The sequence below is a fragment of the Condylura cristata genome, unplaced genomic scaffold (assembly GCF_000260355.1).
Source record: "Condylura cristata isolate star-nosed mole 26May11 unplaced genomic scaffold, ConCri1.0 scaffold00020, whole genome shotgun sequence".
NCBI lineage: Eukaryota > Metazoa > Chordata > Mammalia > Eulipotyphla > Talpidae > Condylura > Condylura cristata.
This window is the reverse complement of record NW_004567121.1, coordinates 23,487,300-23,505,359: the sequence shown is the minus strand read 5'-3', so window position 1 is coordinate 23,505,359 and position 18,060 is coordinate 23,487,300. Positions and strand designations below refer to the sequence as shown.

Below are 18,060 nucleotides of genomic sequence, written 5' to 3'. Positions count from 1 at the left end.
GGCCAGAGGGCGAGCTGGGCACTGGACGGGTGTAGCTGGACTCGAGGCAAAGGGAAACTCGGCGTCTCCGATGGGTCACAGAGGCTCAGGTCCCCGCCTAGCGGAAATACGCGGATCCCACCCCCACCTCCTGGGACTGGGGCAGCTGGGCGGCGCAAAGGCACCCGCCACTCCCCGGACTCGGAACAAGAAACTGGGACGTTGCGGCGCAGGGCTGGCCCCACCGGCGGCGCGTGGCACGCGCGAGCCCTCCCGCGCATGCTCCGCCAGCTCGCCCCCGCCCCCGCCGCGGGCCCCGCCTCTCTCGCTCCGGCCCCCCCTCCCCCGCCAGCCTTCCTCCGAGCTTGGCCCCTCTGGGCGCGCAGCCGACGTCCCGCGTGCGTGCCGGCGCTTGACTTCACTTCCGGCTAACGCGCTCCGCTTGCCCCCTGGCCCCGGATGGTGACTGGCGGTGGTGCTGCACCTCCCGGGACTGTCACTGAGCCGCTTCCCAGTGTGATTGTGCTGAGCGCAGGCCGGAAGATGGCGGCTGCGGCGGCCTCGGGCCCGGGCTGCTCCTCCGCCGCGGGGGCAGGCGCCGCCGGGGTCTCCGAGTGGCTGGTGTTGCGGGACGGCTGCATGCGCTGCGACGCTGAAGGGCTGCACAGTCTCTCCTACCACCCGGCGCTCAACGCCATCCTGGCCGTCACCAGCCGCGGGACCATCAAAGTCATCGACGGCACCTCGGGGGCCACCCTGCAGGCCTCGGCGCTCAGCGGTGAGTGTGCGGCACGCTGGGCAGGGGCTGGGCAGGGGCTGGGCAGCCGCGGGAGGTGCCGGGCCCGCGGGATGCCGGGGGAGGAAGCCGCCCAGCCCCGGGGCTCGGCCTCCGGGGAGGAAACGGCGTGACCGAGCGGGGTGGCGGGGTGGGCAGGGCTGGGGGCTCGGGCCTGGCAGTGGAGGAAGGCCCGGAAGCTGATGGAGGAGGACCTTACGACTTGGTTTTTTCAGCGGCTGCAGCTGGGAAGGAAAAACTGGCGGGTCGGGGAGTGGTGGGAGTTGCCCTTTGGGCCTTGGGCGTCCGGTGTGGTTTGGTCCGCCGGGAGAGGTGGGGAGACCTCGAAGCTGGCACCGGGGTAGGCCAGACCCGGGAGTAGATCCTGGAGAAGGTGGCGGTACAGCCTCTGTGAGATCGGAGCGCCAGGGGTTCGAAGCTTGGCTCCGGGGTGAGGCTGGTGGAGGGAGGCGAGCGTCGGACCCGGCGTCCAGTCCCTCCCTTCGCGGTGGAGAGATGTGGAGGACCCGCAGGTGCTGGGAGACACCGCGGGCTTCGCGCCGGGTGGGGGTTGGGTGGGCCTGCGGTGGGGGTGGGGAGGGGAAGGCGGTCCAGCTGCGGGAACTGTTCGGTGGAAGACTTTAAGACTTCGGCGGACGCTGGAAAGGCTAGACCTGTCCTGGGACCTTCAGCTTATACCCCCTAGTGATGAGAAACTCAAAACCTGCCGTATATGAAAACAGAATTTCTTCGGGTTTGTAATTAGGTGAAATTTCAGACCCTCTTTGCTTACTTAACCACAGTGAGCCGAAAGTTGGGGCTCCGAGATGTGTCGGAATCTCCCCCGTGGAGGATAGCAGCTCTGGGTGGCATAAACGTTGGTTCAGCGGCCGGACTTAAGAGTATGCATGAAGGAGGGGAACGCTTAGTGGACTGGGCTGGAGTGGTTTGGAATTGGCCTGGATAAGTTACATTTGGCTGAGATGACATTTCACTTGTAGTTAAATGATGGGTAACTTAATTTACAGGTTATAACTTGAGGTTGAAAAGTTAGCATGTGAATGCGATAGTCTTTTGCTGCACTGAGTTGTAACAAATATGACTGCGTGTGCATTTAACCAAGTGGAAGTAGTTATGTGGCCTAACAGAGTCACTTGAATTTTAACCGACAAATAAGGAAAAATCGTTATTCTAGTTTACTGTTTGTAATAAGGAAATGTAGGGTTACAGAGATAAAATAAGGTTATGTTAATGTGTGTTGTGAGAGCTGTGAAAGACTTGGCTTTTGTATAGCTATAGAATATAAACCTGAAATACGTCGAAGATGTTTTTAGGAGAAAGTTTTGAGCAGTTGGTTTGTTAGTTATCTTTTGTCTTAGGGGAAGGACGAGAGGGGTGTCTTCACATGGACCAAGGAGCAGTTACTGAAAGTTGGCCGTACCAGTTTGTCACTGTGTATGAGGAGATACACATTAGTAATTGGTTATCTTTTTAAACTTGCTTAAACTATTTCATATTTGAGAAGGCACCAAGTTTGAGAAATAAAACATTACAAATTGAGTTGAAATATCTTCTGTATCCCTCCTAGATTATATTCCTCTAACTCTTCCTCCTCAGAAGCTTTTTTAGTTTGGTTTTACCATTTTAACAAGTGTCTGTAATTTTTAGTATGTGCTTGCATCTTTAGTGTCTAGTTCGGCCTTTATAATTGTAAACTTTGAATAAGTGGTATCAGTTTTTGTATTCAGATTTTCATCAAAAACTTTTAAAGTATTTTCTTTTAAGTCTTATTTATGCATACAAGAACTGGGATACAGGCCAGAGGTGTGAGGGCGGGGGTTGTGGCGGATGGGGGTTGTGGTGGTGGGAGGATTCACCAGAGACAGTGTTGAGAGCAGAACAGATAGATTGAGTGAAATACACTGCTTATGGGAGCAGAGGATAGGACAGGAGAGGTCTGTTGCGCCATGTGGGTCACCTCTCTGGCTGGGATCAAACTGCTATTCACTTCTTGCGCCACCAGAGGAGGGCCCTTTAAAGTATTTTCAGTAGAAAGGGAGGTTTCATGGTGTTTTTATGTCTGTAAGCCATGTTTGAGAGAAATAATATGTGCCAATGTTTGTTACAGTGCCAGGAGAATTGTTTATATATATATATATATATATATATATATTATGTACCTGCTTGCTCATGGAAGGGAAGAAAATGGTCACTCTAAAGATAGATTTACCAAACGGCAGCTTTTTAGTGTATAAGTGTCAAGTCTGTACATAAAATAGTATGGATTAAGGATAACTTAGTGGAGGTACATTGGGGCATTTGTTAATTAGAAAATTACAGGATTGGCTATGATAATACATGCTCATGCATTGAGGCTTGGTTATAGGACTGAAATATGTGGGTGTTACTAGCAAACAAAATAAAAAGATTGCAGAAAAAGTTTGAAAGTAACAATGGGTAAATTCTGAAACATTTCTTATATATGAGAAGTGCATTTTGTTAATATTTATAGAGGTGGTATAGGGTTTTTTGGTATGTGATCTTGTCAGACCATTCAGGAGGGAATGCTGCATTTTATATTTTTCCTGAAATGCGTAGACATTTAATATGTTTGCTTTTAGTGGTTAATAGAAGATGACAGTCCTATAAATAGAATGGGGAGAAGGTGCCAGTAGTGACTATGGTTCTAACATGATCCCTTTTTCTAGTTCATAGGCAATGTGCCACTTTCTTTTATATCCCATAAATACTGTCTGTGGGGGATAAGGAGTGGTATAATCATGTAGAGTTTTATTGGGTCATGGAGGAGTGTCTTAGAGATGCATGACATTCAGTTTATAGAAAATGGAATTGGAGGGCCTCCCTGGTGGCGCAAAGGGTTAAGTCTCAGCACTATCAAGCTCTCACCAGCCCTTGTCACAAAAGTTGGACTCCCAACCAGGGAGTTAACTCACTTTGTGCAGCAGACCTCCCCTGTCTAGTGTGCTGCTCCCCTCAGCAGGGTATTTCAGTGGATCTGTCTGTTCTCCCCATTCTGTCTCTAGCGAACCTTCTCATCCTCCTCACAACACTGGCCTACACCCCAGTTCTGGTGTGCATAAATAAATAAAAAGTCTTGAAAAAATGAAATTGGAAATTGAAGGATGGAGGAAGTATCAGTAACTGACAGTGTTTATAAATGCACCTAAAAGTTATCAGGTAGGCAAAGTACTTGCTCTCCACAAGTTTTTTTTTTTTTAGATTTATTTTACTTATTTATGTATACAAGAGCTGGGGTGTAGGCCAGAGCTTTTGGGGGTGGGAGATGGTGGTAAGAGATTTCACCAGAGACAAGAGTTCAGGGGAGCAGAACAGACAGATTTGCCTGAAATAAACTGCTGAGGGGACACAGGAGAGGGACACAGGCTAGCTTCCTGGTCAGGGATGGAGCTCTTACTGGAGTGACTGCCAGACTTCCTAGTGCTTTGGCTTAACCCCTTGTGCTATCAGGGAGGACCTTTCTCATTAGAGTGTAAGAGTTAAGATTTTTAAGTTTCTGAGCTAGCTGATTTCTGATCTGGCATTCTGTGACCTCCCTGATCTAGTTTCTACCAGTTTCTCTAGTCTTGTATCCCTGTTTTGTTTTGTGAAACTGGTTCATTTTATATCCTTTCCGGACTCTAGTACTTTTGCTCTTTATTGGAATGTACCAGTTCTCTCCAGACAATTAGGTAAATCTTACCCATTTTACAAGACCTGGGGCATATCTTAACTCCTTGATCATTTTAGCGTGAAGTGACCCACTGAACCCCTAAGTACATAGTGTCCTGTTAATGTCTGTTTTAATAATTTGGCAATTTACAGCTTATTATGTTTTCTGTCTTGATCCGTCTAAATTCCATTTTATTTATTTATTTTTTAAAGATTTATTTATGCATACAGAATTAGGGTACAGGCCAGAGGTGCAGGAATGGTGAGAGGATTCACCAGAGTGGGGAGCAGAACAGGTAGACTGACTGAAATATACTGCTGAGGGGAGCAGTGGATCCATCTGGAGAGATCTGCTTCACTATGTGGGTCACCCTGCTGGCCTGGGATGATCAAACTTGTGCCGAAGTAGCTGTAGCTAGCTTCATAGTGCTGTGCTTTAATCCATTGCACCACAAGGGAGAGCCCTTATTTTACCTTTTTATGAATATATGATTTCTGATTACATTGAAAACTTTTTGTGAAAAGGAACCTTGTCTACTTGTTCACACCCCTTCACCAGGATGCCTAGTACAAAATACTAAAAAACATTTTTTTAAGATTTATTTATGCATACAGAACTGGGTTACAGGCCAGAGGTGCAGGGGTGGCTAGAGGATTCACCAGAGACAGAGTGGGGAGCAGAACAGGCAGATTGATGAAGTACACTGCTAAGGGGAGCAGTGGGCAAGACAAGAAAGGTCTGCTGTGCCATGTGGCCTCCTCCAGGGCTGGGGATCGAATTCACACTGAAGCCATTGTGGCTGGTTTGCAGTGGTGAGTCCTAATCTGCTGTGCCACCAGGGAGGGCCCTAAAAATCATTTTTGAGGGGAGTTTGATCCCCGGTCTTGGAGCTGACCCACACGGTAAGGTAGACCTCTCCTGTCTCTCACTGCCCCTCTTAGCAGTATATTTTAGTTGATCTGCCCATACATAGTTCTCATATACTCCATCTTTCTCTCTCACACAAACACTCTGGCACACGGGTGTGTGGTGGTTTCTTGCCATTGTGTATGAGATGTTGTACAGAACAGTTTAACTTAAGCCTTAAAATTCCTCTGCGCTCTTCCTGTTCATCCTTGTCTTACCCTTCCCTCTGGCGTCAGTTGCTTTTTTTTTTTTTTTTTTAAGCTGTCGGCAAACTTCTGAGTTTTCTAGTATGTCATATAGTTGGAATCATACAGTGTGTATTCTCTTTTCACTCAGTAATATGCATTTCAATTTCCTTCATGTTTTTTCACAGCTCACTGCTTGTTTGTGTTGAATAATATTCTATTTTATGAATGCACCAGTTTATCTTGTTCACCAGATGAAGGACATCTTTCTAGATTGCCTCTAGTACTTGACAATTTGAATAAAACTACTATAAATCCTGTGGAGCTTTTGTGTGAACATAGTTTTCAATTCATTTTTGGTAAATACCAAGGGGCAAGACTGCCGAATTACATGGTAGGAAGGAGTTTGTTCAGTTTTATAGAAACTGCCAAACTTTTCCAAAGATGCTGTACAATCTGCATTCCAACAGCAGTGAATGAGGGAATTGATCCAATTTCGCATTATCATTTTATGTCTGTTTTGGATTGTGGCCATTCTAATAGGTCTAGTGGTATCTCACTGTTTTAGTTTTAATTTGTAATTCTCCAAGGACATGCATGTTGAACATCGTTTCTTAATCTTGAAGATTTCAGGTTTTAAAACTCAAAATAATTTGTTATGCACTTCTTGACTGTACCATTTATTCCTCTTTAGATGTTGGCTGTTCATGCAGTTTATCATAACATGTAAGAGGACCCCTGATTTGGGGAATAAATGGCTTGGGTTAACAACCTAGTTTCTGGGCCTTCCTGGTGGCTGAGGGTTTAAGTCTTAGCTCTATCACTGCTACAGTTTCAGTCTGAAACCTGGCCAGGGATCTAATCCACCTAGGCTGCAGCATACCTTTTCTGCCTGCCCACTGCTCCCCTCAGTAGTGTATTTCAGTGGATCCATCTGTTCTGCTCCCTACTCTTACCTTTTGTGAATCCTCGCACCCCTGTACCTCTGGCCTACACTCCAGTTCTTCTATGAAGAGAAAAACCTTAGTTCCCCTCGGCCTCCCTCCCATTTAGCTCTGCGATCTTAACTAAATTACTTAACATTTCTGTTCCATTTTACAAATGGGGCTATAATAGTACTGTGATGATTAAGTGTGAGGTACTTTGAATACCGATTACCACTGAATACTATTTACTTTTAACTATCCGAAAGTATTCCTTACTGACTTATACATTTGTGTAAATGCTCTTCAAAAAAGAGTTTATTTGTTTATTTATGAATAAAAGAACTGGGATGTGGGCCAGAGGTGTGGGAGTGAGAGGATTCACCAGAATCCTGAATAAGTGCTGAATAAGTGGATCTACTGAAACCTGCTGCTGAGTGAGACAGGAGAGACAGGAGAGGTCTGCTGTATCATGTGGGTTAATAACTTCCTGGCTAGGGATTGAACTCATGTTGCAGTGGCTGGAGATAGCTTGCTAGTGCTGAGATTTTTAACTCATGTGCCACTGGGGAGGCCCCAAGATTTATTTAACTTTTACATTTCCCTCCTAAGTGTTCCTAACTATGGAATGCTCAAAGATGGTTTTGCCCTACTAGAGATTTCATGCTAGTCTTTGTTTTAGTTATATTGAAAGACAGTGCACGAGATCCATTTCTGGAGCCAACCAGCTTTAACTACCTTTGTTCTTTTTTTGTAAGTTTATCTATAAAATTAACATAATAGTATAACATAGTTGTAAGAATTAAAATTACTACATATGTAAAAGTATGTAGTACAGTGCTCTGTAAATATTTGTTTTTTATTATGTTTTTATTCTTGTATTAGTGGTGGCTACTTGCTGAGTGGAGTGACAAGAGTGGGGAGCAGAACAGGCCGACTGACGAAGTACATTGCTGAGGGGAGCAGCGGGCCAGTCAGGAGAGGTCTGCCGCACCATGTGGTCACCTCCGGGTTGGGATCGAACTCATGCTGAAGTGGCTTTAGCTTCTTAGTGCTGTGCTCCAACCACCTGTGCCATCAAGGAGGGCCTGGTGATTTTTTTTTTAAGATTTATTTATTTATGCATACAGAGCTGGGATACAGTTCAGAGGTGAGAGGATTCACCAGAGACAGAGTGGGGACCAGAACAGGCCGACTGACAAAGTACATTGCTGAGGGGAGCAGCAGGTGGGTCAGGAGAGGTCTGCCAGGCCATGTGGGCCACCTCCTTGGCCAGGGATTGAACTCATGCTGTAGTGGCTGCGATAGCTTCATAATGCTGGCTTTAATCTGTTGTTTCACCAGGGGAGGGCCTTTTTATGGTGTTTTTAGGTAAACAATTTTAGCATGTCATAAGTACTAGGACTTAGATGTACAGAATGCTGTGTAAATATTTTGAGGGAAGTTAACTATAGGGAAAGAGAAGGCTTCTCAAAGGAGTTTACATTTATGATGAGTTTCGAAAGATGAGATAGTGCAGAGACATGCTTGTCTTAAAAAAAAAAACATGGTGAATTCAAGGAACAAACAGAAGTTTATAGGGAACAGTTTGGTATTTAGGATGTTTGGGGATGGTTAGAGTTTCAGTTGAGAGATAGCTGCAAATAAGATTATAATATGTTTTGCTAAGAAGTTTGTATGTGATGTCAATAGCTAGGAGCTATTGGATGTTATGGCATGATCAGACTTGTTTTTCAAAAGATGAAGCTATTTCCCAGATCTGAGAAGTGATGAGAGTCTTGTGTAGTATGTTAGTTTGAGAGGTAGGAGCAACATAATTTGATGAATGTGTAATATGAGAGTAACTGACCAGGGGACAGTTACCCATAGTTTCTTACTTTGGATAATTGGCGGAATGACGTTTATTATTAGCTTAGCTTTGTTAGAGAAGGCTGGGGAACAAGAGGGAGGTAGTAATTTCAGTAGTGTGAATTTTAAGGTTCTTAAAAAAGACTTCCAGGTAGAGATGTCCAGTACTCATTTGGAAATTCAGGATTGAAAATTAAAAGATTTGGAACTACAGATTTGAAAGACAGTGACATTTTTTTTTTAAAGATTTATTTATTTGTGCATACAGAACTGGGGTGCAGGCCAGAGGCTCAGGGGTGGTGAGAGGCTTTACCAGAGACAGAGTGGGGAACAGAACAGGCAGGTAGATGAAGTACACTGCTGAGGGGAGCAGCGGGCAGGTCAGGAGAGGTCTGCCGCGCCATGTGGTCACCTCCGGAGCAGGCGGGAATCGAACTCATGCGGAAGCGGCTCTAGATCTCAGTGCTGTGCTTTAACCCGCTGCGCCACCAGGGAGGGCCAAGACAGTGACATTTTAAGAAAAAGTCCAGTGGTTAAGGATATTAGCTTTTGAATCACACTGAGTTCCAGTTTATAATTCATTGCTTATTAATTATTAGCTGCTTCCTTAGACAAGTTATTAATCTCTCTGTGTTTTTCATAGTTCATACTAGCTCCGGGTTATTGAAAAGATGAAATGATACATAGATTCTGCTTGATGGCACCATAAGCACTTAATAAATGTTACTTTTGTATAGATGTTTTAAGTTATATTATTCACTTCAACAAGTGTTTTGTCTGTCGGACTGGGATAATAAATTTGAAATGCACCATTCCTCCAAATTTGGAATTTTCTAGAAGAGATGACACACTAGCTGAGATTGAAAGAAAGAGTTAGTCAAGTAGAGCAACAGCTTGAGCAAGAGTGGAGGCATACAAAAGTTAATATTTATTACGAGCAGTTTTTAAAAATATTTATTTATGCATACAAAACTAGGGTATAGGCCAGAGGTGCAGAGGAAGTGAGAGGATTCACCAGAGACAGAGTGGGGAGCAGAACAGACTGACTGACCAAAGTATGCACGAAGTATACTGCTGAGGGGACCAGCCGCAGGTCCAGGAGAGGTCTGCCATGACTTGTGGGTCACCTCCAGGGTGGGATCGAACTCATGCTGAAGTGGCTTTAGCTTCCCAGTGCTGTGTTTTAACCCGCTGTACCATCAGGGAGGGTCCTATTAAAAACATTTTGATATTTGAGAGTAAAGCCTGAGGAAGGTAATGATGAGGAAGCCTGGGAATCTTTGATTTGGTCCTCCTGGATCAAGCTCTGATGCTCATGTTTTTAAATTCAAGAACTTCCACTGTAAGGTAAAAATATTTAGGGCCCTGTTATGATAGGAGCTGTTTTTCGTATCAGTTAATTGAGAAAAGAAACATACATTCATCTGCCCACCAACTTCAGAATTTTTGTTGCTTTCATCTCTTTCTTTGTTCTTTGTGGATTTGTTTCTGTAAGATCTCTCCACTGAGAACTTTAAGGAACACAGGTAAATATGTACATATTACATACTTGTTTAACTGAAAATCTATAGTCATATATAAATTGTTAAATATTTGGCCTCTGTTTTAGGAATGCTTGCTGTAATGATAGATTATAAGTGATAGATACCGGTAATGAGTAAGAACAGTAGAGGGACTAGTGGGATGTACTTCTTGAATACGTATTGTTCTGCTCCGACTTCAAGCAAAAGTGCCTTAGGAGTACACTTCTGAGTTACTGTTTTTGAAATGGGCCAGTAATTCTTGGCTAGACTACTTCCTCATAGAAATTTTTAGGTAGGTAAACTTCAAATATGAGGCGCACACAAAAAGCTTAAGCTAAACTCCGTGGGTATAATAGAGCTATAAAATAATAAAGTAATGGCTACATAAAAATAGTTTGAGCAAGGCAGTGCTCCTGAACACAAGTAATTGTGATCCAGCTTGAGTGTGGCAAATCAGGAAATTTATTTCTGTTGGGGGGAAAGGATGTCCTGAACAAACACTACAAGCAGGTTTTATCGACTCCACCCTCCACCCCAGACCAAAGAGATTCAAGAAACTAATTAAGGACTAGAAATCCCATAATGTCTTCACCACCAAAAGGAGGATTGCTGGGAACTGAGGGTGGAGTTAAGTTGCCCAGTTCAGTTATACAGGACATGTAGACCATGGAGTAGTCCTGGTTTGTTAACCAGCCTTTAGCATGCTAATGAGGTTCCAGCTTAGCGGAACTGATTGGATGCATTCACCAATTTATCTCTCCTTTCTCTGAGATATTCCTTTCTTCATTTCTGCTTCTTATAAATAAACCCATTGTTAATCCTTTTGTGTGTGCCTTCCATTGCGTCTCATTATAAGTTCCATTAAACATGCAGTGAGGACCCACAGTCAAGCCAACCTATCTCATATTGGGGTTGCCCTGTAATAGTTTGAGGAATAAATATTGTGCTTACTTTTTATGGAAAATAATAGAAATGTTAGAGTGAGACAGATAGGAATGTCTCCTTTGACATTTATTATGGGCACAAGGAATTTAAATCTTTATGGTTTGCTTGTGTACTTTAATTATGAAGTAGGGAGAGAAGACTGGGAAGATGGCACAGGGCAATGATTCTAGCCTTGGTTGCTCATTAAAATCATCGGGGGAGCTTTTTAAAGAATTCTGTTGTCTGGGCCCCAATCTTCTGACTTAAGTGGTCTGGAATAGAGCCCAGTTATTCTCTTTTTTATTGTTATTTTAAGTATGTCAGTTGGTTCTAATGTGCAGCTAGGTTTAGAGATTCAGCTAGGTTTAGAGATTCAGACTTCTAGGACTTTTTTTTTTTTAATTCTCATTCATGCATACAAGAATTGGGGTACAGGCCAGAGGTGCAAGGGGGGCAGGATGTGAGGGTTCACTAGAGATAGAATGGGAAACAGAATGGGTGGATCCACTGAAAAACACTGCTGAAGGGAGAAGTGGGTGGGACAGGAGGAGTTTACTAAGCCATGTGGGTCAGCTCCCTGGGCAGGGATGGAACTCATGCCACTGTAGTTTGCTAGCAGGGCAGCTAACCCTGTACCACCAGGGAGGCCCAACATATGAGACAGGTTTTTGACAAATGAGACAGGTTTCTTTTGAATGGAATACTATTATATTTAGTTAATTTTTTTTTTCATTTTGGTAGGAAAAACCTAAGTCACTGTATTTTAAATTGTAGCTTGTGTCTAATAGGTAAATATACTTGTAAGTAGCAGGGCTATATATATATATATATATATTTTATATATATATATATTTTTTTAAAGCAGGGCTATTTTAAGTATACCAAAATTTCTGTTTTGTCCTTTTTTTAGCTACAATCCAGTTTTGTTTTGTTTTTTTAGAAAGTGATTGGAAATGCCTTAAAAAAAAAGCTTTAGTTACTTATTTATGCATGCATGCAGGCCAGAGGTGGTGGGGATGAGATGATTCATCAAAGACAGAGATGGGAGCAGATCTACTGAAATACACTGCTGAAGGGAGCAGCTGGTGAGACAGGAGAGGTCTGCTGGGCCCTGTAGGTCAGCTTCCTGGCCTGGGATCAGACTGTTGCAGCAGTGGCTGGGATAGCTATGTAGTGCTGTAACTTAACCTCTTGGGCCACCAGGGAGGCTCCTTTGGTTGTTTTTTTTTTGAACCAACAACGTGTTGTGGTATTATTTCAACAAAGTGCCACAGTAGTGAAAATCAGTGACTGTACTGGGGGCAGGAGACTGTACTGTGAAAAGAGGGGTTGGGGAGGCAGAGAGGCGTATGGGATTTTCTGTAACAGATCAACTAGTTCCTTGCCTGAAATATTTTTTTTTCATTTTTATATTAAAAAAATAAAGCTTGAGAATACTGTACTTTACCACATTATAGCTTAGTTTTAGTATTTTCTTCAAAACTACAGAAAATTATTTCTTTATAAAACTTTAATTGCAAGTCAAACACTGTTGATACAGCAGTTAATAAAATTGTTGCTACCCATGATTTAGTGGCAGGAGATATATTTTTCTCTCCCCCACCGCACACAGTCAAGTGTTGATAAATGCCATAAATTAGAACTGATACAAAATAGCAGTAGGTACATTTGCCCTTTGAGGTGGTCTGAGTGGCACTTGAATAAAGTTACTAATGTTGAGATAGCATCAAGGTGGATATCCAGGGGAAATTTCTGTTGTTACTGTAGTATGCAAAAACAGTCAGATAGATTTTCATCATCCTTGGGTGGAAATTCACTTAGACTAATTTTAAATGAAACTGTGAGGAATGAGAGGTCTGTGTGTCTAGCAGTCTGTAGACATTGCCATCTATATTAAAACAATTTGTAGTTTCAAATATGAGCTCAAAGTTGAAATTTACAAGGACACATGTTCCAAATTGTAGAATTGTTTTATTGGATTGTAACTGTATTGTTGCTACTTGTGTGAGCAGAAGGAATTTGTTGTTTCTGAAAGGTTCTCTTGAGAACCTTCAATTAGGGAAGTTATTCCCAAATTTTATACAGCAGGTCAGACTTGTGAAAAAAGATCAATGTCCAAAGATGATTGAATGGCAGAAGTGACCACAAAGGGATGCCACAGGGGAACTTCTTCAGGTGTTGTAATTACTCTGAAGAAGTTCCCCTGTGGCATCCCTTTCTGGTCACCTCTGCCATTGGCTATCACTTGATTCATTCTCTGTTCTGTTAGTTTTATCTTTTCTAGAATGTCATAGAAGTGGAATCCTACAGTATATAAAATTTTGATAATGACTTTATACTTAACCACAGTGCTTTTGAGAGTCACTCAAATGTATATATCAATAATTCATTTCTTTTTGTTGCTAAATAGTGTTTCATATCTGGATCAGTCAGTCATACTTTGAAGAAATTTGGATGTTTTCAATTTTATTTTTAAGATTTATTTAAAATAGTTCTTAGAGCTGGGGGTGGGGTAGGCCAGAGGTGCCAGGGAAGAGAAGATTCACTAGAGACAGAGTGGAGAGCAGAACAGGCAGATCTACTGAAGTACACTGCTGAAGGGAGCATCAGGTGAGATAGGAGAAGTCTGCTGTGGGTCACCTCCCTGGCTGGGATTTGAACTCAGTAGCTTCATAGTGCTGTAACTTAACTCCTTTTGTCCCATCAGGGAGGCCCCGTTGATCTTTTGAAAGAATTATTATTTTTTTTGCATATATTGATTTTCTCAGTTATTTGTCTCTCTTCAATGCCAGTGATTTTTATTATTACCTTTTTAAAAAAAAAAACTTTTGCTTGTATTGGGTTTATCTTGCTTTTGTTACAGTTTTCTTAAATAGGAAACTTAGGTTATTTGAGACCTTCATTCCTCCAATATAAACATTTATTTCCAATACTCAAATGTTGATTAACGTTTGTAACATAGTATAAATTTTGATGTGATATTTCAACTTTCATTTAGTTAAAAATAGGTTCTGAAGTCTTTGAGAATTCTTCATTTGATCTACATATTATTTTGAAGTATGTTGTTTAGTTTCCTGTTATTTAGCTGTTTCCTGTTTTACATCTATTACTGACTTTGACTTGAATTTATTATGGTCACAGAACATACTTTCACTTTCACTTCTTTTATATTTGTTAAGGTATGCTGTATGACCCAGGATGTTATTCTGACTTGATGATTGTTCTACAGACACTTGAAAAGACTAATTTTTTACTGTTGATAGGTAGAATATTCTAGAAATATTATTGCTTGATGGTGTTGCTCAATTTCTCTGTTATTTTTCTCTCCTAGTTCTAACAGCTAATGAGAGAGGAATGAGGTCTCTGGATGTAATTATGGATGCCTAGTTCTTTCAGTTCTGATAATTTTTGCTTCATGTGTTTTGAAGTTCTAATAGTTCTACATATACTTCAGATTACATTGTCTTTTTGAATTGGCCTCTTTGTCATGTAATATATGTATTTATCTCTGGTGATTTTCTTTGTTGTGATCTTTAATATTAATATAATAATTTTTTTTCTCTTGGTCATTTGATACATCTTTTTAAAAAATTTTTATTTATTTATTTATTTATTTTTATTAAAGATTTATTTATTTGTACATACAGAACTGGGGTACAGGCCAGAGGCTCAGGGTCGTGAGAGGCTTCACCAGAGACAGAGTGGGGAGCAGAACAGTCAAATTGACAAAGTACACTGCTGAGGGGAGCAGCGGGTGGGTCAGGAGAGGTCCGCCACGCCATGTGGTCTCCTCCGGGGCAGGGGCAGGCGGGATTTGAACTCATGCGGAAGTGGCTTTAGCTTCTCAGTGCAGTGCTTTAACCCGCTGCGCCACCAGGGAGGGCCTTGATACATCTTTTAACCATCCTTTTACAAGGGTCAGAATGTTTTGTAGACATCATAGACTTGTGTTTTGTGTGTGTGTAAGTTCACCTGGCATTTCTTTCAACTGGTACATTTAGGCTATTTATATTTAATTCTGGTGTTGATACATTTTATTATCTTGTACCTTTTTTATTCTATTTTTCTCCTTTTTTGATTTAATGTATCTATTTTTGACTACTCATATTTTTTGCAGTTTGCAGGGATTACAGTGTACTCATTTCCCCTATATTAGAATCACTTTTTTACCACTTTTTTTTTTAAAAGATTTTATTTATTCGTACAGAACTGGGGTACAGGCCAGAGATGTGGAGGGTGAGAGGATTCACCAGAGACAGAGCAGGGAGCAGAGCAGGCAGATCAACGAAGTACACGGCTGAGGGGAGCAGCGGGCGGGTCAGGAGAGGTCTGTCGCGCCATGTGGATCTCCTCCGGGGCAGGCGGGTATCAAACTCATGAGGAAGTGGCTTTAGCGTCTTAGTGCAGTGCTTTACACCACCGGGGAGGGCCCTTTTTTACCACTTTAAGTGGAATTTAGAAACCTTTCCTCCATACTGTGCCCTCCCCCTTTTAGATTATAGTTGATTTCATCTATGTACATTGAGAATCCTGTCAGACAATGTGGTAATTTTGGCTTGTCAAAATATTTTAAGGATCTGAAGTGAAAAATACTGTCTATCTTTACCCAGTTATTTGCCATTTCTGTTGCTCTTTCCTCATTCCTGATACTCTTTAAAGTTTACTTTTTTTTCCCTAAGATTTTTATATTTACTTATGCATATACAACTGGGGTACAGGCCAGAGGTATAGGGACGGTGAGAGAACTCACCAGAGATAGAGTGGGGAGCAGAATAGGATGACTGATGAAGTACACTGCTGAGAGGAGCAGCAGGCCGATCAGGAAAGTTCTGCTGTGCCTTATGGGTCATCTCTGGGCGGGGATTGAACTCATGCTGAAATGCCTTTAGCTTCTTAGTGCTGTTTTAACCCACTGTGCCACCAGGGAGGGCCCTAAAGTTTACTTTGAAGGAGTTTTTCTCCTATTTGGTGGAGTTTCTTTGTAGTTTTCTTGGAACAACTGACCAAATTTCTCTTCAGTATTCTTTCATCTGAGAAAGTATTTACTTTATCTTCATTCCTGAAGGATATTTTGTTGGATGTAGTTTTTAGTATTAAAAAAAAAGTCCACATTCTAATGAACTCCATAGTTCTTGTTGATAAATGTTTTTATTGTAATTATTACTTGTGTGTAAGTAACATCAATTTTCTCTAATTCCTTTCGAGGTTATACTTGTAGTTTTCAGCAGCTTATTATGTCTGACTGAATTTTCTTTTTAATAATGTAAAAGTTTATTTTTACATCATTTTGCGCATTTTTCATCTCAGTTGTAATCCCTGTGGGTTTCCCGTCACCAGATCACCCATGTGCCATCACTATAGTCCAGTACTTTTCCCTCCCCCCACTGTTTTGATCCAATTCCCCACTCCACCCCATAAAATGTCTCTGGTATATAGCTGTTCACTATTATTATTTTCTCACCTGGTCTGTTACAATTTTGCTATGAGTAAAACCACCTGGTATTTTTCCTTTTCTTTCCAGCTTATTTCACTAAGCATGATTTTCTCCAGCTCCATCCATCTTGCTGCAAAAGACGTGTTTCTTTTCTCTTTTTTTTTGGTTGCTGAGTAATATTCCATTGTGTATTTGTACCACATCTTTTTAATCTACTGACTGAATTTTTAACCTTTTTTTGTGAAGTTTCCCCTGCTCAGGAAGAACATCTGCCCTAGTGCAAGTCATTAATCAGGGTTGTGTAAACTATGGCCTATCACACCTCTCTTTTAATTGAGGTAAGGTTGGGACCTTCCTAATCAGTGTCACCACCATAGTGTTCCCATTACCATAGTACATTGTATTTCCTTCTTTGTTCTTAACCCCTCTCCTCTCCTTCCCCATTCTGCATGCTTCAGTTCTGTAGTCAGCTATCAATAGTTTCATTTTTTCCCCAAAGATTTATTTTTCTTTGTTTATGCTTACAACAACTGTGGTATCAGCTAGAGATGCAGGGGGTGAGAGGATTCACCAGAGACAGAGAGGGGAGCAGAACAGGCAGGTCTGCTGAAATACACCGCTGAGGGGATCAGCTGGGAGAAAGTTGAGGTCTCCTGTGCCATGTGGGTCAACTCCCTGGGTGTGTGTGTGTGTGTGTTTGGACTTGTGTGTGTGTGTGTGTGTTTGGACTCAGGCTGCAGAGGCTAGAGATAGCTTCATAGTGTTGAGGCTAACCCCTGTACTACCAGAAAGACTGCAGGGATTCCATTTTAAATTGGTGGTGTATTGAATAGTCTCTCCTCAATAATGTCTGTATAGGTCTTATTTGGAAATAGGTATTTGTAGGTATAATAAATTAAGATGAGGTCATACAAGCTAAAAGATCCTTTCAAGGAGTATAGTGGGTATCAGCCTACTGTCTTCCCCCTAGGTAGTAGTACAAGACTTATACTGTATATGTATGAATGGCCTCCCCTAACTAAGGTCAAAAGGAATGGACTCATCTGAATGATCATTGTCCTTTCTGAATCGGAAAGACCATTGAAAAAGTAGCTAACAGGACTGCCTGCTCACAAAAAGTTGCTTTGACTGTTAGTACTGCATCGTGTAAAAAGTTCAGAAAAGAGTGTTAATGGGAAAATTCTAGTGACAATGTTAATGTTGTCTGGAAACCCTGGTTCAGATTCTCACATTTTATACCTCTTTTGGAAAAATTTAACAGAATTGTTAATCTTATAATTTGTTACTTAATCATACATCCCTCTAACAATAAAGCAGAATTTTTAGTTACTAGACATTCTGTAGGTGCATGTGGGGGCAGGGCATTTATGGGACAAATAAATTGTTCTATACTGAATTAATATTTTTTTAAAAATTTCTTAAGTAATACACAAGAACTGAGATGTAGGCCAGGGTTGCATAGAGGTGAGAGATTCATCAGAGGTAGAGTTGGAAGCAGAACAAGTAGATCCACTGAAACACACTGTGGGGGGGAGCAGCAGGTGAAACTGGAGAGGTCTGCTGTGCCATGTGGGTCAGCTTCCTTGCTGGGGATGGAACTCAGGAAGCAGTGACTGCTGATGGCCTGCTGATAGTGTGGTAGTGCTGCGACTTAACCCTTTGCACTACTAGGAAGACCCTCCACTAACATTTTTAGTGCCTGTAAATTGTCATTTAGAGTTTGAGAGCTATAACAATCTGTGATTAAGAAAGCCAACCCTAATATTCATTGGCTATGACATTTTTTTTTAAAGATTTATTTATTTATTCATACAGAACTGGGGTACAGGCCAGAGATGCGGAGGGTGAGAGGATTCACTAGAGACAGAATGG

General features: G+C 42.0%; 1 protein-coding gene across 1 annotated transcript in view; it reads left to right on the top strand.

Moving 5' to 3' along the window:
• The first annotated feature begins 438 nt into the window (after window positions 1-438).
• Window positions 439-18,060, top strand: part of BIRC6 (baculoviral IAP repeat containing 6) — a 176,847-nt gene continuing 159,225 nt past the window's right edge. The window contains exon 1 of the mRNA XM_004686308.2: window positions 439-757. Coding sequence (XP_004686365.1) covers window positions 439-757 — 319 coding nt within the window. The remainder of the gene's footprint in view (window positions 758-18,060) is intronic.